Below are 25,499 nucleotides of genomic sequence, written 5' to 3' on the forward strand. Positions count from 1 at the left end.
TCTGTCCCTGTTACTATGTTGGTATTATTATCAGTTATAAGCAAGACTAGTTATTAGATCTTTCAACCAATGGTTCTGCAGTGAAGTAATAGTATATCACAATTTTCTTTCTGCGACTAGGTGATGAATGCTACACTCTGAAATTAATGAGCTGTGTGTTCTCCCCTCTCTGAAATCAGTTATTGGGCATGTGGAAGGGTTCCTCAATTCTTAAAAAGTGCCACTCGTACACTGCTACCCTACTAGACACTTTCTGACGTCCTTCATTCCTGACCTATTAAGAGATCCTACAGCTCTTCACTCAGTAGTGGAGGATCAGAAATCTGCTTTCAGGCTTGTCACAGAATTGCCTCTGTTTTAAGCCATCTATTGGGTTCCGTGAATGACGCTATGAAAAACTAGCTCAGTTTCCACCCCTTTGCAAGAGTAACTTCATTTAACAGTTCAGCTGTTAGGAACTGAGGACGACCTCTTAATCCAGGTGGTTACATTAGCCATGATTTGCAGCCGGCTGCAACCAAATGTGTTGAACAGTCACTGGGAAAGGAGAGCAACATCTAGCCATGATTTGCAGCCGGCTGCAACCAAATGTGTTGAACAGTCACTGGGAAAGGAGAGCAACATTTTGGGCGTAAGTCCCCATTCCCCTCTCAGCAAACACACCAGTCAGGCATTAGTTTTCCTTCTTGACCTGCTATCTACTTTGCTGAGGGGCATCATTACCTACCTAAGAATGCTAATGACTGACAGAAGCAAATCTCTGTGCTTGTCTGTATATTTCAATTAGATTAGCCCCAATCCCAATGGACAGTGATGCAATATTTGCTCCAGCTGTGGGCAAAACCTCAAAGTGTAAGGAGACCATTATGTAGCCAGTACCCACTTTTGCATTCCTTCCAGATAACTGCGCCTTCTGCTGCTTGCTGTTCACTCCAAGTGAATGAATTAGCCAGGCCAGTATTATCAGAAAGTTCTTTGACATAGGGGATCCTAGATGATTCTAGAAGCACAACAGGTACCAAAGCTTTCATCTCAGGTGCTTTAACTTCACCACAGCCCAGGGCAACAGCCAGACATCTGCCAACTACTTCCAACTATTTCTGGAAAAGTGATCTATTCACCTTGCATTTGTACAATAGGTGAAGTCTGTATCCATCTTTATCTGTGTTCAAAAATATGGAAACAATAGATTGCTGCTCACCAAATAGAGAAGGTGTTGAGTCACAGAAAGGCACAGTGAAAAAGAATGCTTATTTTAAGCCTTGAGGCTAAGCCCTTTATGAGAGTTAGACAACTCACACACATTCACCCTCACATGGCCACTGCTAATCTGGGGGATGAAGCCCCAATTGTTTTTGCTGGGGTTAATAATGGGGGTGAGAAGGGATAGCAGGGTAGAGGTGTGGAAAGATGTTACTGCTGCCTGTTGGAACATGCAGGGATGAATGGGTACAGGATATAGGTGATAACTGCAACATAAGGCAGTTTTGTGGAGGGGTGGGGGAAGTGTAGAGAATGAGAAAGGACTATGCAGATGCATTGGCAAGATAAAAGGCATGTGTAGTACTGTAGTGGGAGCAGCAAAGGAATAGGCAGGTGGAGAATAGGGACCAGCAAAGGTTACGGGGGCAAAAGAATATGTTGCAGGCAGAGTTCCCACCTGCATATTTCAAGAAAGATGATTTTGGTGGGAAGAATCCAGACAGCAGAGGCTGTGAAGCAGTCGTTGAAGTTAAGCTCATTGTAGTGGGTAGCGTGGTCAGCAACTGGATGGTCATCTGTCTCTTTGCCTCTGTTTGGCAGTAAACATTGATGCTAACAGCCAACTTGTTAACATTCAGACCCCTGTAGAATGTGGCACTGCGGTTGCAGCGAAGTTGGTACCACATAGCTACTTTCACAGGCCGCCCAGCCTGCTTGCGACAGGACTAGAGTAGGTGGTAGAGGGAGAACATGTAGGACACGTCTTGCATCTTGGTCTACTGCAGGGATATGAGCAATGAGTCGCCAATCACCTTCCATTGCTGAGACTTCAGGAGACTAGAAAGTCATATATTTAGCTTATTTGCTTATATTCGCAGTTTAATTCTTAAAATAATTGTATATTTTTATATTTGAGAGGTGTACATTCATACAATCTGCATAGTAGTCATTTCTTCATTTGTTTCGAATGGCCGACCATTGACCACACATCAGTCAGCTACCAGTCTCCATTGGTGAAGCATCAGGAGACTGGCAAGTCTGTTCTGTTTGTTTTCATAGTTTGTCTTAAGTTAGTAGTGGCAGGGTGGATATGGTGTGTGCGTGCTATGTACAGATGCAGGAGGAGCTGGTCACGGTTCACAGATAACAGAAGATTCTTCTGGCTATGGTCAGCCATCTGCAGTCTGTTGCATTGGGGTGTAGCAGTGGTGAAGCATCTGCCATTGTCACATGGGACATCTCAGGTATCGCTTGTTCTGCCCACAGACTTTGCTGTTGAAGCACTTTGCAGTATGCCAACAGCTCCTGTACACAAATCAGTGCATCTACATCTACATCTACATCTACATGACTACTCTGCAATTCACATTTAAGTGCTTGGCAGAGGGTTCGTCGAACCACAATCATACTATCTCTCTACCATACCACTTCCGAACAGCGCGCGGGAAAAACGAACACCTAAACCTTTCTGTTTGAGCTCTGATTTCTCTTATTTTATTTTGATGATCATTCCTACCTATGTAGGTTGGGCTCAACAAAATATTTTCGCATTCGGAAGAGAAAGTTGGTGACTGAAATTTCGTAAGTAGATCTTGCCGCGCCGAAAAACGTCTTTGCTTTAATGCCTTCCATCCCAATTCGCGTATCATATCTGCCACACTCTCTCCCCTACTACGTGATAATACAAAACAAGCTGCCCTTTTTTGCACCCTTTCGATGTCCTCCGTCAATCCCACCTGGTAAGGATCCCACACCGCGCAGCAATATTCTAACAGAGGACGAACGAGTGTAGTGTAAGCTGTCTCTTTAATGGACTTGTTGCATCTTCTAAGTGTCCTGCCAATGAAACGCAACCTTTGGCTCGCCTTCCCCACAATATTATCTATGTGGTCTTTCCAACTGAAGTTGTTCGTAATTTTAACACCCAGGTACTTAGTTGAATTGACAGCCTTGAGAATTGTACTATTTATCGAGTAATCGAATTCCAACGGATTTCTTTTGGAACTCATGTGGATCACCTCACACTTTTCGTTATTTAGCGTCAACTGCCACCTGCCACACCATACAGCAATCTTTTCTAAATCGCTTTGCAACTGATACTGGTCTTCGGATGACCTTACTAGACGGTAAATTACAGCATTATCTGCGAACAACCTAAGAGAACTGCTCAGATTGTCATCCAGGTCATTTATATAGATCAGGAACAGCAGAGGTCCCAGGACGCTTCCCTGGGGAACACCTGATATCACTTCAGTTTTACTTGATGATTTGCCGTCTATTACTACGAACTGCGACCTTCCTGACAGGAAATCACGAATCCAGTCGCACAACTGAGACGATACCCCATAGGCCCACAGCTTGATTAGAAGTCGCTTGTGAGGAACGGTGTCAAAAGCTTTCCGGAAATCTAGAAATACGGAATCAACTTGAGATCCCCTGTCGATAACGGCCATTACTTCGTGCGAATAAAGAGCTAGCTGCATTGCACAAGAACGATGTTTTCTGAAACCATGCTGATTACGTATCAATAGATCGTTCCCTTCGAGGTGATTCATAATGTTTGAATACAGTATATGCTCCAAAACCCTACTGCAAACCGACGTCAATGATATAGGTCTGTAGTTCAATGGATTACTCCTACTACCCTTCTTAAACACTGGTGCGACCTGCGCAATTTTCCAATCTGTAGGTACAGATCTATCGGTGAGCGAGCGGTTGTATATGATTGCTAAGTAGGGAGCTATTGTATCAGCGTAATCTGAAAGGAACCTAATGGGTATACAATCTGGACCCGTATCAAGCGATTTGAGTTGCTTCACAACCCCTAAGGTATCTACTTCTAAGAAACTCATGCTATCAGCTGTTCGTGCTTCAAATTCTGGAATATTCGATTCATCTTCCCTGGTGAAGGAATTTCGGAAAACTGCATTCAATACTCCGCTTTAGCGGCACAGTCGTCGGTAACAGTACCATCGGCACTGCGCAGCGAAGGTATTGACTGCATCTTACTATTGTGTACTTTACATACGACCAGAATTTCTTCGGATTTTCTACCAAATTTCGAGACAATGTTTCGTTGTGGAACCTATTAAAGGCATCTCGCAGATTTAGAAAATGTCACTCATGTGAAACTCAGCTTGCCCTTTTCTCACATGATATCCAGCAAGCCCTTCCATGTGAACCATGGATGAAGGGCAACAGGCAGATGCCATATTCTTAGATTTCCAGAAAGCATTTGACGTTTGACACTGTGCTTCACTGCAGGCTGTTAACAAAGTTTACTATCATGTTGTAATGCCACTTCCTCGAACGAAAAATGAAAGAGAAAAAATAGCCACCAATACCCCAAAAATTTCCCCAAAACAAATTCCAAATTCCATGAAAAGTGAACAAGTAACCAAAGTTCCATTTAACACTATTATTTAGATAATAACCAGTAATTGAAATAAGAACCTTATACTTAGTAATTTATCAACTTACAAAAGAAAGATAGAATCTCATTAAACTCAAACTCAAAATCATAGTAAATCGCAAAATCATTATAATTAAAATTAGCAAAGTAGAACCAACGATCTCAAAGAATACTTTGTGTGAGTACTCTTTGAGAATTGTGAGTAATGGCCAAGGAAAATTTGATCCATTGTCACTACGTTAAGAGAGTTAGCCGAAGCTGGTAAGATTTGTTCGAATACTTGTATATGTAGGCGTGGTTAGATTGTTTTTCGAGGATTGATAATTGCGATCTACTATGACGCAGTGAAATGAAACATTGACTTCAACTATAACATAGTTTAGCATTCAGATAGAGGACTACCATATATTAGACTGAAGTGAACTTTTTAATTAGATAACTCATACTCAACTCTAGTTAGGCATTGAACAGTGATAGACAATTAACTTCATTCATAATTGCAAATGGGCTCTGTAACTTGGAAATAGCTTTAAAGCAGACAATTTATAAATTCCCCCCCACACCCCCCCACACCCCCCCCCCCCCCCCCCCCCCCCACCACCACCACCACCACTTGGAAAAGCTTCTTCCTCACGGCCTTTTTAGGAAGTGATTGTTATTGTGAAACAAACCACCCTTTCGTGCCAATTTACACATTTGTGATTCCAAATTACAAAATTGTTTAGAGACATAACTGTAATCTTTTGCGTGCTGGGATAATATTTGACTGAAGGGCTCGGTGCATGTATAGAAACTCTTTGACGTTAGAAAGCAATCGCAATGTTATGACTTATTAGAGATTTGAAATTACAACCAAACTATGGGGAAGTTGGTGTCGGTGGAACTGAATTGAATTTATCATTAATATTTTAATAGCAACTGTTAAACCATCGAATATAAACGAGTTAATTATGACGAGTAGCGTAATATTGGTCACAATTGGTGAAGTAAATATCACGCACACATCGAGAGTTCAGTTCAGCACTGTTTTTTGTAACGTCGTCTTTACCTAATAACAGTATCATCGCTCTACTGACTACCGCTGAGTTTTAGCCAGGGCCGATCAATACTAATCTGTCAGCTATCAACTAGAAAAACTGGTGACGTTACAATGTGGAATAGGTTCTCTCACATGTGAGTGGCATGAAGACTTCTTAAGTAAAACATGCAGTACATTGTCTTTGTCGGCGATTCTTCATCAGAGTCATGGGTATTATCAGGAGTGCCCCAGGGGAGTGTGATAAGACTGCTCTTATTCTCTTTGTACATAAATGAGCTGACTTACAAGGTGAGCAGCAATTTATGGCTGTTTGCCGATGATACTGTGGTTTGCATGAAAGTGTCATTCTTGAGTGACATGGACAGAATTTCTAGTTGGTATTATAAATGGCAAATTGCTCTAACTGTGTAAAAAAAGTGACTTAATGTGAATGAGTTGGAAAAACAATCGATTTTTTCCTTCCTCTATTTGCAAGTGAAACAGGAAAGGAATGACTGTTAGTAGTTCAGGGTACACTCCACCATGCACCTAACAGTGGCTTGCAGAGTATATATGTAGATGTAGATGTAAACGTAGATGCATGTGGATTGGGAGCAGGGGGAGAATGGACAGAGATTGTATAGCTGGGATGGACAGTGGAATGCCACCATGGGAGGAGAGGGGAGGATACTTGTCATTTCAGAGCATGATTTCAGGTAGTCTGAATCTGTGGTGGAGAATGAGACTCAGTTGCTGCTCTGGTCACGGGTGGTACTGAGTCACGTGAGGGGTGTTGCTTTATGGCCGGACACTGGCTATGTGGGCTATGGTAGGTAAGGTGGTTGGGAACTCAAAGCAGGGGCACCTCAGAAGATGTTCAGCACAGCTCTGGACAAAACATGTAATGCAAAAGTTTTAGGGACCATAACCATACAACATGAAAGATTTACCAGCAGCTAAGATATCTAGTTGTGAGAGACTTTTATTATTTTTATGCTATCATTAATTATGTGAAGAAAAGTCTGACTTGATTGGGAGTTATCACTCAAGATGCTAAAAATTGTCCAAGGTGGAAGATAATATGCAAACCATCAGTCTCTGACCTAAAGTGGGACATAAACTGAGAAGAAGAAAAAAAAAAAAAAATTATCAGTTTTAAATTTTATATGATATCGAACATTTAAACTATGTAATAGTTATTATTTACTTAAAAATATTGTTAATATGTGCCCTTACTTTCCTTGCTTATTTTGGGAGGCAAAAGTATAGTATTTTCTTTGTCAGGACATACACAGACTAACTCGGCCATGCTAAGGTGTCCTGCAATTATTGAATGTTATAGAGATCACTGCATTTTGAAGCCAGAAAAATCTATCAACCTCAAGACTCTCAAGTATTTGGATCTTCTTTTGTTTCATGGCCCAAACGTTTTGCCTAAAGAGGATTCTAGATTTTACCAACTGAACCACTGGAATCAGTAGTAATGGAATTTCAGTATAATCTGTTCTCTCCTATACTGTCAGCAAATGCTGCAAACAAATTTTTATTGTAGGTCACAGTTTGGTTCTTCCTGATAAATGCAGTAAGTCTTCATCATTTCCACTGAAGTAATAAATGAAGTAAAGAATCAGAAAACCAGGAGAGGTCATAGATGGGAACAATCTGGGTCCTCAACATACTTGTCACTGTTGCAGATGTCTCACATCAGCAAATAGATGGGAGGATAATAAAATTAAATCTCTCCTCAGAGTCTTCAATTCTGCAGAACATAATGGTGATTCAGGACACATTTGGAGTAGTTTTGGCTTTCAGCACAGGAAATATCCACTTAAAGGCTCTGAGCCCTCTGTGCTTCACAGTTGTATTATCATCATAAAGGATGTTATTGTGCAGTGGTCACCTGACAAAACTTCATTCTTCGTTTAACTTGACCCATCATTACTGAATCTTATTACTGCTTGTCCACTTCCTGTTTGGTTTTATTGTTTCCTTACTATATTTAAACTTCTAAACTTTTTTGCCTTGATTCACAAAGTATTACTCTTATTCATTACTCGTCCTCTTCCTGGTAATGCGTATGAGTGTTCTCCATCTGGTGAAGTTTAAAGGAGATGGGTTTACCTCTAAAATTGATAGAAAAGAAATAAATGTATGCATTTTTTTCTTCCATTTAAGGGTGATTTTCCACTCCAGGTAACAAAATGGTGTCCTGAACCTTGGTTACTTGTCTGTCCTTACTCGAAAGTGCTGATGGTAGTTTCAAAATAACTCCTTTTAACAAACGTCACAATTTTTATTTGAAATATTAGTGCTGACTGTGATTGAACACTAGATTTTTCTAAAAAATTATAGTCAGATCATATTGGATGGGTCCCATATTACCTATTTACAATTACTTGAATATACAGTAGTTATGTACTGTGAGAATGAAGGTTTTGTGAGAATGAAGGCTCTGTGAAGATCTTTCCCTACACTCGTAATGGAAATTTCCAAATATTCTGATAATGTGTACTGTTGAAGGAAGAACACCTTAGAAGACTTCACTTTAATAGTGATGAGAGGGTGTAAATAGGGTGAGGTTGTGGCTTGTTCAACAAAGTCAAACATTCAAATACAGTGAAGGTATCAACAAAACACTCTCTTGTTGAAACAAAGGTGTTCGTCTCCACGGTGGCTGTGTTGACAAATTAATGTGTAGATATGAAGAACAAAGATGTAGAATGTTAATAATGTTTGTTTTATTTTAAAAAACTGGCAAGAGTTTCGCCACATAAAATTCAGAGCCATTATTTCTCAGCATATCCTCACATAAGTGAGAGGGGGGGGAAAAAAAAAAAGCGCGCGCGCGCGCGCGCGCGCGCGCGCGCGCACACACACACACACACACACACACACACACACACACACACACACACACACACACACACACACACACACACACACACAGAGAGAGAGAGAGAGAGAGAGAGAGAGAGAGAGAGAGAGAGAGAGAGAGAGAAACTGCAACATCGATAACATAGAATTAAATTTTGGGAACACATTTGCCCAGGTAATGTACTTAAGTAATTAACATTCTAAGATTGCAGGTTAATGTAAGTGTGAGATAAGCCCTTGCAATTGTGAAATGCTGGTGCATTAATAATGCTAAAATGTTGAATGCAAGCCTGCAGACATTCATGCATTGAGCTGTACATGTGCTTAGTGTCAGTTTGTGGGATGGAGTTACATGTCTGTTGCACTTATAGTTCAACTCTTTTTATCTTGGCGGTTCGCGCATGCCCGCCCAGACAGGGGAGATTGCTGCGTTGCCAGTTGTATGTGCCAAGAGAAGCAGTGCCATAGTATTGTTCGCAAACTTACGTTTATGGGGGAGCGCGCTGTTTATGAAGTAAAACCATCACGGCCGCATTAACCCTCTCGCTGCTACAGAGACGTGCTCCCTGCATTCCGCGATGTGCGCGATTTTGTCATCATTGCACTGCTCACCTGTGCAGACACATGGTGTTTCAACTGCTTTGACACAATTTATCATTCGATTTCACAAAAACTATTTGGCCCAAAAATTTGATTTTTACACATCATCTTGACTGATACCTTCCCCCCATAAATGACTTAATTTTGTTTCGATGTTCAATGCAGTTATTGTGCAGCATTAGATGTAATAAACCATTGCACAAAATTTTGAAGAGTTTGCAGAGGTAAAAGTCCATAGCGTATACTTTCCATATGGTCGATTTTTGTTGCCACTAGAAATTTCAAAAAATTACATTCAAACAAATAAAATTCATGAAGTAAGACACTTCAATATTGTTTTTAAATAAAGAAAATATTAAGCACGCACACTTTAACCATTACGCTAACGCAGCTCGTCATTGAATATATCTCACGGAGGACTTTAAAATATCGCGCAAAATACAGGCAAACACTGTTGGTATGATTATGAATTACTGACGTTTTGACGTTTTGTCAAAGTACAATAGGAAATAATTACCGCTGTTCTTTATTGCGAAAAAGCGGTTAGTAAGAATGATACAAACACCTTTCTTTGCTATCGCCTGAATTAGGAGGCTTATTGCTTGTTTGCTTTAATTATTTAATAGAATATGAAGCAGCTGGTATAAAGAATGCTTTTTCCAAACTTTCTTTAAATGAAAGTCTGCTATCAAGAGATTGCTTTTGTTCAATTACTTTATTTATGACTGAACGTCTCCGAAACTGAACACTCGTCCCTGCTCTGCACTGCAGTTGAGCTCTGGCAACGTCGTTCTCTGTTCATTGGCTGACTGTGTTTTGTGACATCAGATGCGCAGAACGAACCTGAACTCGGCCGCCGTTATAAATGACGTGCACTTTAGTTGATCAATACAGGGACAGTTAATGCTGTTTGTGGACGATGCTGGAGTTTTCACCCGATAATGTGCTCTATTGTAGACAGACTGGGTGATCGAGTAGGCCAAGGCAACATTTCGACACCGTATAGAGCATGTTGGGTTAAAACAGCTGTATGTGGGTGATCATTATACTGTTGGAAATAGAATGCTCTCTGGAATGTTGTTCAGAATGGCAGCACAACGGGTCGAATCACGATATTGATGGACAGATTCGCTGTCAGGGTGTGTGGGATAACTACAAGAGTGCTCCTGCTGTGATACGAAATTGCACCCCAGACGATAACCTATGTACAGACCAACGTGACTAGCAAGCAGACAGGTTGTTTGCAGACCCTCAACTGGCATCCCCCTACGTGGCCATCACTGCCACTGAGGCAGAACACCCTGCCCTCCAATGAGGTCTTACTTGACCCAATTGAAGTCACAAATGGCAGTGATTTGGGGTCACAGGATTGCATGTGACAGGGCATCTGGCTCGGAGCTGTCCTTGAAGTAGTAGATTTGTAACAGTTCAGTGTGTCAATGTGCTGACAAGTGCTGCTGAAATTGCTGCTGCAGATGCGGTACTGTTCAACCGAGCCAAACATGGTCTTCTCTCTCAGTAGCGCCACATGGCTGTTTGGAGCCTGGCCTTCTTGTGACTGTACATTCTCATGACCACTGCTGCCAGCAATAATATACAGTGGCAACATTCTTGTTTGTAACTTAGTTACATAGCTATTTTGCTGAGTTGTAAGCGAAAGGGAGGTTATAATTGAATCTCTTAAGTTAGCATTGAGGGCTTTGTGAGTGGATTAATTGTGACTGTAAAAACTTGTTCAAATTTCTATTTTACAGTATTGAAGTTATGTTTTCCATGATCGCCATTTTATCAGTGTAATTTTTTTCTTCTGTTATGTGCCAGTACTGCAGTGCCTCTTACTTTTTTTTTTTTTTTAAATATATATCATGCAGTAATTGAAAGTCATCAGAAGCCTGTTGAAGTAGAGCATCCTCAGAGTACTTCAGTCAGCAACAAGAAGTAAAGATAGTTTTTGTGCAAGTTATTTTGTGGACCCACACAGTCAAAGATCTATTCATATTGCCCGCATCTCTCTGCAAAATATGATATCTTTCCAACAAATACTAATAACGATATATGCCAGTTTATGATGACAACATCAAAGTCATGAAACCAATTCTAATGACTGAGGTTAGCACACTGGATTCGCATTTTGGAGGACTATGGTTCAAATCCGTGACGGACCCTCCAGATTTAGGTTTTCAGTGATTTAACTAAAGTGCTTAAGACAAATGCCAGGAACGTTCCTTTGAAAAGGCATGGCCAATTTCCTTCCCCATCCTTCAATATCCAAGTGTTCAGTGTCTAATGACCTCGTTTGTGATGTTAAATGCTAATCTTTGTTCAATGCTAATGAGAGTGTGTTATCTTAAATACAGCATTGTACACATGAGGAAAGGTAATCATTGTTCTTACTGAGGGCACAAGCTAGAAAGTTAAACAATAGTGTTTAACATTAATTGATTTCTCTGTTGTTAGTGACAGATCATTGCAGTAATATGAAAAAGAAAAATAAACTTTCTTTTGTTGTACAGCTATTTGTGCCAACTTAGTAGAAGTATTAGTGATACAGATACAGAATATTTAGAGAGAAAGCAGTGCAATTTTGTATGTTTCACAGGAAACAGTTGCAGTAAAAAATAATACATTTTGTTTTACTGTTGTAACCTAACATTTGTATAAATGATACTCAGTTTAACAGGGGAAACAAAGTAAATTATGATTGTTCATTTTAGAGAAAAGAAATCTTAATAAGTATATTGTAGGTCAGGACAAGCAATCACTAATGCGCAGAATGGTAGGAAGGTGGCACAGAGGATCAAGTATTCTCACTGACTGTTGTAGTTCATGTGTAGGTACCACCTTTATTACAAACAGCCTCGTACACAGACACCAAAATGCTGATCTATGTGGCAGTTCCAGTATGCGTGGTCATGGAAGTAGGTGCAAGCATATACCTGTGCCTATATCCCACCCTCCATTAATCAGCATGCGAGTGATCGTTCCTCATCATTTTCATATTTGTTCCTATCCCAGAATTTCGGCTGCTGCAATTATTTTTTTTTCTAAGTAGTATTTTGAAGCTGAATTTATTTTAATATGTTATGGTGTACTGTTATCATGATGTATAACTTTTCCATGGATGTGCATTTTCTGTGTGGTAGATGTGATTATCAGTTTCACATGTAGAAGTTGAGTGTAAATATATGTTATATGTTCTCTTTTTGTTGCAGCCAAATGAAGATACTTTAATCCAGGTGGAAGATGCATCAACTCATATAATTTGTGATGGAGACATACAACTGAGGCAGAAGCTGCGTACCATTCTTCTTCAATGTCTTAACAAATTTTGATCATTTGTGATGTATTTCATCATTCTAAGTTTCATGAAGACAACAATTTTTTGTTTAGTTCTTATGACAAAGTGAATGATTCATCTTGTATATGCAACAGTTTGTGTCAGATAGAAAAACTGTAAGTAACTTTTCAGATTCAAGTACATTTGAAGACAAGCGTGGGAAAATGGGCTAACCCTGAAATGTAAAAGCTTGGAGAAAAGTGTTGCCATCTGTTGCTGGGTACAGGAACTATCAAAATTGACATTGGTCTCACCAGTAAATGTCCTAATGTGATATTTAGTGTGAGACCAATGCCAAGTTTGTTAGTTTCCATACCTGGCAACAGATAGCAACACTTCTCTCTAAGCTTTTACATTACAGGGCTAACCCGTTTTTATGTGCACGTCTTCATTTATTCAGCATCAGAAGAAAGGAACAAAAACACATGATCTTTCTGATTATGATTGAACAAAAATTTATTGACATGTCTTTTTTCTGATGAATCACTTTTTATTTCCTCACTCAGTTTTATTTGCAATACAGATAGCTATCAGACTTTCCTTTACAGATAAAATCTAATATATTTTATGAAAAAGGAGAAATTAATCAGTAATTTAGAAATATTTTTTTACTTATATGTATTTAGGTATAAGACTATTTCAATTATACGAAGTTTCTCTGACAAATTTAACTTCGAATTTGTTGTAAATTTGTGGGTTTGTATAAAATTGCTGTACTTATCTGACAATGTAATAAAAATGTTGCAAACGTATCACGTATTTTCTTGACTCTTAATAGAAATCAGAAACTCTGGTGACATTCTGAGAATCATTTGACATTGAATTGTGTTCCTGAAATGCTGCCTAACCCATGGAATTCCTGTGTTCCCACCCTCCCCCCTTTCTGCCTTCAATGGCCTAACAATCAAAATTCCAGTTTTTGGACTAAATCTCTCCTTTCAGAACAACCTCCGATCCTTCACAGTCTGCTAGTCCCAGTCCATCTCAAACCTGATCCTACAGGAACAAAATGCTGTGTTACCACATTGCTGATGTACATCTGCTCCTTCATAAGATACACTATCATGCTCCTGCTCTAGTTTTGGATTGAAACTACCCAACAAGATCTTTGCTACCCTTAGAGAATGTCCTTCCCATTCACTCCCCTCAATCCTCTACCGCATCCATTCTCTTCCTGTCTGGGCTCCTTCATCTGTTACACCCAAAAAGAAGCTCTCTTCCAATATATCATGAAACACGGAACCCAAATGAAGTTTGTGTGTGTGTGTGTGTGTGTGTGAAATCTAATGGGACTGCTAAGGTCATCAGTCCCTAAGCTTACACACTACTTAACCTAAATTATCCTAAGGACAAACACACACACCCATGCCCGAGGGAGGACTCGAACGTCCGCCAGGACCAGCCGCATAGCCCATGACTGCAGAGCCTTAGACCTCTCAGCTAATCCCAAGCGGCAATGAAGTTTGAGCACAGTTTTTAACCTATCCACTAAGACTGAGAAGTGATTTTCAAAGATTCCACCAAAGCCGTGTATCCAAATTCAGTCGTGTTGGACTGGTCAAAGATCTAACCTCTTTTGCCTGATCTTTACAGTGGAAATTTTATTTTACTAATAATCCCTCTTAAAAGTGGTGAACATTACTGAACCTTCCCTCTCCCAACTCAAATCACCAGCCGTCTGATTTGTGCACCTGTAAGCCCTGTGACAGAGATGTCACCCCAGAAGACCAATCCTACCTCAAATCCTTACTCAAATTCATAGACCCATCCTAGAACCCATCTTTCTCACCCAACCACCACCTGCACACCCACCATCTATCATGTTTCTTAAAATCCACAGAATCTCTTCCTTCATTACCCAAGATCTCCAACAAATTATGCAGAGCCTAACTTCCTATGTAAGGACACCTACTACTCCTTAAATGCCTCTCTACCATCCTTATCCCATTGCCACATGGTTCTATCACTGTTGACATCACTTTATTTTCCAGTTACCACCCTCCATTCCCTTGGCTTTGGTCCTATCAAGTAGTGCCTCAGCCATTGCCCTGCCAACTTCCTGTCCGTCATCTTATCCTTAAGTAGATGAACAATTACATACTTGTGACTCTTGAAGTTTTCCCGGCGTATCGAATATTCCACAAGATTTTGGGATTGCAGCCGGATCTCATCGACTTCTTACCACGATATTTCGGCTGACGACCTTACAGCCATCTTCAGGCGAGTGTTTGACACTGGAGACTGCTAGTGCAAGTCGCTCTATTTATACGTAAAAGTGACGCAGGCGCGCATGCGCAAGTTACCGTAGCATGCGCGCCACCTGTCGATTCCAAGGCCCTCTACAATATTACTGCATCTATGGAGTGCAATCGAATGCGTGAAAAAAGTAAAACATGCACGCAGACGTGTCCAAAACAATAAAATGCAAAATTTCAATATTAAAATTACTTGTCGCTCGACATATCAGCAGCCATAAAAAGTTTTCTTTTGGTTGAAATTAAAGAAATCAACGGGTCCCAGGCCTTATTCAATAAAAAGCCGCCATCATGGTTAATTAGATTATCCGCTAAACGTATTTCCACGGATTCCTTCACAACTGAATCCCAGAAGGATCTTGAGGGGGCCAAGATTTTCGTGGCCGAATAATCCATAGTATGTCCTGTGGAAATACAATGTTCGGCTATAGCCGACTTACTTGGCTGTAAAAGGCGAGTGTGGCGCTCATGTTCAACGCAGCGGTCGTGTACTGTGCATGTGGTTTGACCAATGTAGGCTTTCCCACACTCGCAATGTATTTTATAAATTCCAGCCTTCCGTAATCCCAGGTCATCCTTGGCTGAGCCCAGAAGAGCACGAGTCTTTGTAGGTGGCCAGAAGATTGCTTTCACACGATGTTTCTTTAAAATTCTGCCCACTTTCGATGAAATGTTCCTGACATATGGGAGAAATGCTCTGAACTTAAACACCTCCTTATCCTCTTGATCTTGTTGGTGGTCACGTTTTTTCCTCCTTAAAGCAGTACTGACCTGATGTGCAGAATATCCATAATGTTGAAATACCGATTTCAAGTGCTCTAATTCGTCTGCAAGGCTGTCTTTATCAGACACGACATGTGCCCTATGCACCAACGTTCGAAGGACACCCATAGTTTGTGACGGGTGATGACAGCTTGACGCCTGCAGGTACTTTGAGGAGAGGGCTCTCGATTCGGCGATGTTGAAACCAACAGTCTTCTGGCGGTACGTGGACGATACCTTTGTAGTGTGGCCTCACGGTGAAGAAGAGCTTTCACGGTTTTTACAACATCTGAATTCCATCCACACAAACATTCAGTTCATGATGGAAGTTGAAATAGATGGTTGCCTACCATTTCTGGACGTCATGGTTAAACGCAGGGTGGATGGGTCATTGGGGCATTTGGTCTATCGAAAACCCACGCATACGGATCTGTACCTGCAGGCGCCAAGCTGTCATCGCCCGTCACAAACTATGGGCGTCCTTCGAACGTTGGTGCATAGGGCACATGTCGTGTCTGATAAAGACAGCCTTGCAGACGAATTAGAGCACTTGAAATCGGTATTTCAACATAATGGATATTCTGCACATCAGGTCAGTACTGCTTTAAGGAGGAAAAAACGTGACCACCAACAAGATCAAGAGGATAAGGAGGTGTTTTAAGTCCAGAGCATTTCTACCATATGTCGGGAACATTTCATCGAAAGTAGGCAGAATTTTAAAGAAACATCGTGTGAAAGCAATCTTCTGGCCACCTACAAAGACTCGTGCTCTTCTGGGCTCAGCCAAGGATGATCTGGGATTACGGAAGGCTGGAATTTATAAAATACCTTGCGAGTGTGGGAAAGCCTACATTAGTCAAACCACACGCACACTACACGACCGCTGCGTTGAACATGAGCGCCACACTCGCCTTTTACAGCCAAGTAAGTCGGCTATAGCCGAACATTGTATTTCCACAGGACATACTATGGATTATTCGGCCACGAAAATCTTGGCCCCATCGAGATCCTTCTGGGATTCAGTTGTGAAGGAATCCGTGGAAATACGTTTAGCGGATAATCTAATTAATCGTGATGGCGGCTTTTTATTGAATAAGGCCTGGGACCCGTTGATTTCTTTAATTTCAACCAAAAGAAAACTTTTTATGGCTGCTGACACGTCGAGCGACAAGTAATTTTAATATTGAAATTTTGCATTTTATTGTTTTGGACAAGTCTGCGTGCATGTTTTACTTTTTTCACGCATTCGATTGCGCTCCATAGATGCAGTAATATTGTAGAGGGCCTTGGAATCGACAGGTGGCGTGCATGCTACGGTAACTTGCGCATGCGCGCCTGCGTCACTTTTACGTATAAATAGAGCGACTTGCACTAGCAGTCTCCAGTGTCAAACACTCGCCTGAAGATAGCTGTAAGGTCGTCAGCCGAAATATCGTGGAAAGAAGTCGATGAGATCCGGCTGCAATCCCGAAATCTTGTGGAATTACATACTTGTCAACGACTTCTCTTCCTTCAAGGGGAACACAATACATATCTGGGGCCGAACTATGGGCATCCATATGGCACCTTCATATCCAGCCTGTTTGTGGTCCATTGAAAGGAGTCCTTCCTCAGGGTGTATACGATCCGGGAAAATCCCGGGAATTTTTTCATCCGGGAGAAAACCGGGAAAAACCTGGGATATTTTTAGAATTCCGGGAATTTTTGATTGTTTTAGTTTTCAGTTAAATTTTTGTAATTTTGACTGGTAAGAACCGATACTCTAACAAAAGATGTTATTGTATCCCGCTACTGCAGAATAATACTTCGACGATAAAACATAAACGAGAGAAAAAAAACGAAAATAACTTAAATTGAAAAGGAGATGCGCCATATGCAACGACGACACACAGTGCTCATGCAAGCGTCTGTCAATTGAAAATGTGTCCAAGGCTTTAGGAAGACTATGCATTGCTTCATAACAACAAATTGCCTCAAATGAGCGTGAAGCCGCAACTGTTTACATTTGATTTGTTTTAGCAGTTACGCGCGGACTCATGCGCATGTGCATTTGAGTCTCGTTTGAGTGGTAGATTGTCCCGCTTCTGGCAACAGGAATGTGGCTGTTGGCTGTGCAAGCAGTCGCAGCTAGATGCTAGAGGGGAAAAAGGGGTGCCAAATTCATATTCTTGAGGAAATAAACTTGTTTCACAAAGCACCTATCATTCATCGCACGTTTGTCTATCGATTATTCATATGATTTTGAAACGCTTCCCGGTTGGTTTTGGAACATTTTTGAACACATTTTAAGTTGATTTCTGAGTGAATCATAAGTTGACTTCTGAATGCATGCATAGTGTACGTGATCTCTCTGTCAGGAGAACCCTCGTCACATCTAGAAATAAATTTTCCGCAGACAAAAGGGGACGGGGCTATACGAGCTGAGGGAGTAAAGCCGAACGCATGAATGCCAATCGCTGCCTGATTATGTGGTTGATTAAATTTGTGAATGATCAGCATTGTTACAATAACTATCGATATCCATAGATTCAGACTACCAGAATGGAAATAAACGACTCACAGGAATAACAGGTCAGAAAGATTACGTATTATTCATATTCTCGGTGTATCCAAGAAAATGAAATTTTGACAGAAAATTTTTGGCCAGATCACTACACTAGTGAGGACCAGTAGTACAGTCCCCGGCTAGCAGCCACGTAAGTTCCATTCTGGAAAATAATCGCGGGATAACTAAACTTGTGATTCTGGCAGGGTTAGTGAAGTTAATCGGCGAACAAATTTTGACAGTGGAAGCAATAGCTACAGAATTGGTGATGCCAAGATTGTTTGTTAGAACGAGGAAGGAGAAGAAACGGGGACATCATACAAATTATGGAAGATTTAGACGATTCAAAATTTATATAAAAATTTCGTAATACTGCTTTTCGGTCTCATGCTTGAGAATCTGGTGCGTATGAATGGAATGTGAAACTATTTCCTAACATAAAGGTTTTTGCTTGTAATTGGCCCAGTAGGCATTTGATACTGGTACTTATTGGATTATATTCTGTCGTGTTATAAAAATTGCCACTTGTGCCAAAACAGTCTCGTTTATTTGGAGAGTTACAAAACTGCTGCCATATTAGAAAGGCCTGTTTTGTTTTATCTAGCAGGCATGACGAAATAGACGTAATCAGATCGAGAAACCACACCAGTCTTTGGTATTATTTGTATTGACAGCTTTTTCAGTATTAGATAATGATATTTCGATTTTTCATGTAGCAAAACGTTTGCAGAAAGGAAAGCACGACATGTAAAGCTGTATCAAGATTAGAGAGAAAAAATATGCTAGGAGCTAAGTTTTGAGGAAATGTGTAATTTCTTACTTATCTCTTGTCAGTATTGGTTTTATATATCCTATGCCCGCATCTCGTGGTCGTGCGGTAGCGTTCTCGCTTCCCACGCCCGGGTTCGATTCCCGGCGGGGTCAGGGATTTTCTCTGCCTCGTGATGGCTGGGTGTTGTGTGCTGTCCTTGGGTTAGTTAGGTTTAAGTAGTTCTAAGTTCTAGGGGACTGATGACCATAGATGTTAAGTCCCATAGTGCTCAGAGCCAGCCATATATCCTATATTTAATTTTATGTCACACAAAACAGCAATTTATTAACTAATAGGCAATAAAGAGTTCAGATTTTCTGAAGAGTTCTTGTTCTCTCGATTACAAATAATCCCATCTGCTATTAATTGCGAGATTTTTTTAAAGAGGGGCAGGCTGTCAAATCGGCCGACTGAGAGCAGGAGACGCACCACAGGACATTTCAATTTCCACTCTCCTGAATATAGTTTGGGCGTGCGGTAGAAAAATGCTTTATGAAGAGGCGTGGCACTGCACTTTGGCATACTTATGACCAAATGATATGTCTTACATTTCCTCGAATACACATGTTTTATGTTTCTGACTTTTCAGGAGATGTGCGCTACAAGATGAAAATTTTGAAAATTCGATTTTTTTTAGTATTGACCCGGTTCGCAAATATAGATCCGGGGCTGATGCGCAGAGTTATAGTGGGTAGTCTCCACGTGACTCGTGTTTACATTTAGTGACTTTGCTGTTTCCCCTTCGTTTACTCTCACGTCAAATGAAAACAAAACGGATATCTGTGGCTGGGAACTATCAAGTGAATTAAAACACATTCACATAATTACGGAAGGCTGAGATTATGTCATTAGTTTCAGATTTTATTTCCACCTTTCTGACAGTCAAGCACTAATCGCCTTGCGTAACAATGAAGTTATTTTTGTGTGTTTGCTAAAGAAATTTAACTTTTGTTAATCTTTTCCGCAGAGGCAGTCAATGTATTTGAAACGAAACGTTTAATTCCACAGTACTGGCTAGTTTCAACTGTTCGCTGAATTTCAAGTGCACGTTTTCATTTTCTAGCACGTATGACATTATGCTATAATAAAGAACCAAACATGATATAATTCAGTACTGGTGCTCCAAGAAAATTTACATCCCGAAAACCACTCTGAAAAGCTGAATATCAGGTCGAGGTCTACTTCATTGGGAATCTGGACATACGAATGTGCACTTTAAATGTGCACATTTTAATATGGTTCACGAAATTCCGATGCTCTTACAGTATTCTCTGATGTCTTGTTTCTTTTATGACATAATGTATGATCTTTCAGTGTTTTATATGTACGTACATAGGGGCTTCCTACGTCATGATAGCTACCCAAGCGCGGTGTCGCCTGTTATCTGCGCCCTCTGGCAATTGCTGAAACGAACCTATTTCTAACAGGTCGCGTGAAAATATTGCGAATAATGGTTTGAAAAGCGTTACTTTCAAAGTAAACATCCTTTTACGTAAGTTGAACTATTTGCAAGAATGTACCATGAATTTATTAAATCACAGAGCGTTTGACTCCCAATTAAAAATCAACTCTTTGATGATGAGCCATTTAGAAGAATTTCGAACCCTGAAGATCAGATATTTATGTCATTATTAAAAATTTTACTGGCACATTTGTGTGATATATCTTAAAATGTAACACGCGCAAAGGAGATCAACAGCATATGCGAAAGCTTAGCTTCTCTTGCAGCTTGAGACCAGTATCATATGTGAAACAGTTGCAACACTATGTATATTAATTTAAACTATTAACTTTCCCTGTTTGTGTGTTCTTGCTACTTAACAGTTATGTTGCTGTTGGCTGACTACATCACGTGTCCTATGCTCTGAATATCCGCTGTCATCGGCTGGCGAGATCACGTGACATGAGCTACAAACGGCTTAAAAAAGCGCATCGAAATCTCGATTTCAATTATTCGGAAAGTAACATGCGGTGTTTGGTGGAATTCCAATATATGCTTTCGTAATACGAAAATATGCAGCGTACATGTTGCTGCACATCAAAGATATTTCCAAAACGTGTCTTTTTTCCTGAGTTTCGTTTTCTAAAGTCCATGGGAATTGTACGCGTGTGTATAAAACCATAACCATTCAAAGGATTGATAATGGAAAATATACTGTCACCTGGGAGAAAGTGTATTTTTAACCAGGAAATCCGGGAATTTTTTTTTTCCTTGTCCACGTGTACACCTAGTTCCTGGCCACAGAAATTGTAAACCCCTTGCCTGTGTCAAGTTAATTAATGACATATTAGATCAATTTTATCCTATATCCCCCAAAGGCTTAACACATTTTCTGCTGTCTATTTCACATGATCTTCAGCTCAACATGGTGCCTCTTTGGGTGTTGATCTCCTTCTTTGTAATGGCAATGTTAAAACCATTCTTCATAGGAGAACTATTAACCAGCTACAGTATCTCCACTTAAAATAGCTGCCATCCATTCCACACTATAGAATATGTCTCATACAGTCTAACCACCCAAGGTCCTCATATTTGTAGTAATGAACCAATCTCTTGTCCAGTGTGCGGCCAGTCTTAGTAAGTTTATCATGGAGAGGACTATACCCCAAACCTAGTCCACAAACAGAAGTCCTGTGCAATATATAGCTACCCCCTACTAAACAACCCCCCGCTTTTTTAAAAATCCAGTTACACCTCAAAGTTGAATGTCTCAAATGTCCCTCCCAGGAGCTTTCAATAACTTCATTGTGCCCTGAAATGAAGAATGTCCTTCCCAAAATCCTATCCTTTTCTCCAGAAATGGACTTCTGTTGTCCACTCAATCTATGAAATACCCTATTCCATCTTTATGTCACCCCTACCCACAACCCCTTGCCACATGAATCATATTCCTGTGAAACAGTCTGATGTAAACCCTGTCCCGTGCACCCACACAGTGCAGCTTATTTGCATACATACTGTAACCTATCAGGGTCAAGACCATCTGCTGAAATTGCAATTGTGCCATAAATAAGCTCTGTTGCAGTTTCCACACAGTCTTCTAAGTAGATAAGACCACCAATTTTCTATCCATCCAAATGAATGGCAACCATTTAATTATGACCTAGAGTGAACATGACTACCAGGGTTAGAGAAAATGCCCTTGAGCTAAACATGCTGGCCTTAAATGGCTGCTCTTTAAAACCATCTACCTCCTTCTGTCCAATGCCACTTCCTCTTGGTTGTGTTGAATGAAACTGTCCTCATGACATATCCTTAAATTCCTCAGTCCTTCTAGCCTCTGTCAGCTACTCTGTGTCCCACACTCAGCCATCTCTGCCTCCATCCCCCCCCCCTCCCCCCTTCCTACATCGCTCTTTTTCAGCTCCTTAATCTACACCCACACTGGTCTCTCTGCATTCTCCTCTTTTGTTGTATTATGTTTACTCTCCTTTTGCCAACTCAGTTCCATTCTTTTGTATATCACATATGACTTTCCTGTAGCCAAATGAGTTTAACATTGTCATATTCATTTTCTGTTCATTGCTGCCTCTACCTCCTAATGCCACCAGCCTCCCTTCTCTTCAACTCCCACCTTCTTACTCCTCTAACCAGATAAAACATCTCACCATAGTTGGGCTGCAGTACCGGAACAGTATAGTCAAGAAGGTATTATTTCCTATTTTAGCTTGGAGGAGTGTCATTGTTTAGCTTAGCTAAGAGTTCAGTCTTGTTTATCTGCCTGTCTTGTGTTCAACTATGTGGTCAGTGGATACTGCTTCCATTACTTGTACTCCATACTGGAATTTCCAGAATAAATCACTTCCATTTGTCTCATGTATTGGTATTTTCTGTTTGTTGAATGAACTGATTATTGATGTAAATGTAAATTTTATTTGGTGAATAAAAAGGCATCATAGTTAATTACATTTTGCAGAACCTATTTATATATTTACATGAACAAGGTTAATATACATATAGTAATATGGTAAAGCAGAGAAATAGCTACACAAATGTGGTACGAAGGTAAGTGATAAAATATAGAGGGAATAGCTACACTCCATGTTAATCTCCCTTTGTGTCATTGAAAAACAATTTTGAAAAATTCTCATTGGTTCTTCCTCTCATTCATCCGTGCTGTTTGCATTGTTGTCAGTGGCTTTACTAATCATTGCCAGAGCATTAGTCTTATTTCTCTGAACTCTTTGCTCTCATTTACTGGGTGAAGCAATCTGAGGTGATGTAAACTGATGCCTATGTGCCTCTCATATCAACCAGATTGCAGTAAGTGGAATTTTTATCCATGTGTATTTGTAGTTGGTTTTCCTTGCAAACTGTCTAGTAACAGCTATGCACAGAGCTCACTGCTACACATAAGACACTATGTATACTTTGGTACCTGTTGCACTTTTTATATAAGCGCTCATAAAAGTTTTTCACTACCTTTATAATGGAGAAAAAAAGTAATTTGTGCTGTTGGTTTTGTTCAGGAATGTGTACTCTCTCTCCAGTTTTGACTGTTCAGTCTACCAGCGTGTCCTGAAGGGTCACTTCCAGCTTAGACAATGTGTGCATTGCATACTATTGTAAGGAGGATTGCCAGCACAGGAAATTACCAGCTGAATTAGCTTATGTATGTAAGTGACACACAAATTCCTTGCCTCGAGAGGATCGACAATGGAGGATTTATAACATTCTGCCTCCAATCTTTACAGAGAGAGACTTGCTTGGATTTTGAAAACATGGATCATGTGAAACCCAACTTTCACTTTCCTTACACGCTATACTGAAAGCTTTGGATCAAGGCAACCAAGTAGATGTAGTAGTTCTTGATTTTCCGGTGGTGGTGGTGGTGGTGGTGGTGGTGGTAGTTAGTGTTTAACGTCCCGTCGACAACGAGGTCATTAGAGACGGAGCGCAAGCTCGGGTTAGGGAAGGATTGGGAAGGAAATCGGCCGTGCCCTTTCAAAGGAACCATCCCGGCATTTGCCTGAAACGATTTAGGGAAATCACGGAAAACCTAAATTAGGATGGCCGGAGACGGGATTGAACCGTCGTCCTCCCGAATGCGAGTCTTAATTTTCCGAAAATCATTGGACTCAGTACTGTATTTATGCTTATTGTGAAAAGCCTGATCATATGGTGTACCAAGTGAAATTGATGACTGGATTGAGGACTTTTTGGTAGGGAGGAAACAGCATGTTGTCTTGGATGGAGAGTCATTGTCAGATGTAGAAGTAACTTCTGGTATGCCCCAGGGAAGTGTGTTGGGACCCTTGTTGTCCATATTGTATATTAATGACCTTGCAGACAATATTAATAGTACTTTTTACATATGATGCAGTTGTCTATAAAAAAATTACTATCTGAAAGAAGATGGAGAAATATTCAGTCAGCTCTTGGTAAGATTTCATGGATTGGCAACTTTCTTTAAATGTTAAGAAATATAAAATTGCACACTTCACAGTACAAGAAACGTAGCATCCTATGACTATAATATCAGTGAGTCACTGTTAGATTCGGCCAACTCACACCAATACCTGTGTGCAACACTTTGTAGCGATATGAAATGGAATGATCATATATGTTCAGTTGTGGGTAAAGCAGGTGGCAGACTTTTGTTTATTAGTAGAATACTGAGGAAGTACAATCAGTCTACAAAGAAGATTACGTACAAATCTCTATGCAATCAGTTCTGGAATATTGCTCAAGTGAGAGGACCCCAGCCAGAAAGGAGTAACAGGGGATACTGAACATATACAGAGAAAAGCAGCAAAAATGGTAACATGTTTGTTTAATCCATGGTAGAGTGTGACAGAGATCCTGAAGGAATTGACCAGAAGACTCTTGAAGATAGTCATAAACTATCTCGAGAAAGTTTATTAACAATGTTTCAAGAACTGCCTTTAAGCGATTGCCTTAGGTATATGCTACAACCCCCTATGTATCACCAACATAGGGATCATGAGGATAAGGTTAGAACAATTACTGCAAGCACGGACACATTCAAACAATTGTTCTTCCTACACTCCATATGTTAATGGAACAGAAAGAAACCCTAATAACTGGTACAATGGGATGTTCCCCTGCCATGCACCTTACTGTGGTTTGCAGAGTATAGATGTCGATTTTTTAAGCCCTAATCATAAAGGCTGGCATGCATGACAAGTATTTCGTGTGGGAATAGTGTCGACCTGCTTTATGGGGAAGCCTAGGCGCAGCCTCCAATGCAAGCTACCTGGCATAACAGGCATGTTGTGTTGGAGAAATATCACCCTGCTTTCCACAGCAATCTACATGTCACGGGAATAAAAGGGTTTCCAAGGCATTGACACACAGTTTTTGCTGCACAAAAGAAAAGGGACAGGAGGAAATGGGTAGGGAGAGAGGGGGCATGAGGGGATTTGTGGAGAGGGAGGGGAGGAGGAGATGGACAGATGGAGGGGAGGACAAGATGGACAGCATGGGAGGAAGAGACAGACAAATAGGCAATTGACTGAGAGGTGGGAGGAAGAGACCGAGAGGGAGACAAGAAGATGATGGGCAGAGAAGGGGAGAGACCAAGAGAGGCGTGCATTGTATGCAGCATAGATGAATGCTGGTGAAGCCATGGGGAAAAGACTATTATATAATAAAGCAAACTATGTATCCCTTGGATTTCCTCTCAAACGTGTAGATCAATTTCAACCAAATTAAGCACAC

At 40.5% G+C, this 25,499-nt stretch overlaps 1 protein-coding gene across 1 annotated transcript in view; it reads left to right on the plus strand.

The window, feature by feature from the left end:
• The window catches only part of LOC124623617 (integrator complex subunit 9), a 112,576-nt gene extending 99,380 nt beyond the window's left edge, over positions 1-13,196 (plus strand). The window contains exon 13 of the mRNA XM_047149049.1: positions 12,320-13,196. Coding sequence (XP_047005005.1) covers positions 12,320-12,439 — 120 coding nt within the window. The 3' untranslated portion in view covers positions 12,440-13,196. The remainder of the gene's footprint in view (positions 1-12,319) is intronic.
• Positions 13,197-25,499: the final 12,303 nt, after the last annotated feature.

The sequence above is a fragment of the Schistocerca americana genome, chromosome 1 (assembly GCF_021461395.2).
Source record: "Schistocerca americana isolate TAMUIC-IGC-003095 chromosome 1, iqSchAmer2.1, whole genome shotgun sequence".
In the NCBI taxonomy this organism is placed as follows: Eukaryota; Metazoa; Arthropoda; class Insecta; order Orthoptera; family Acrididae; genus Schistocerca; species Schistocerca americana.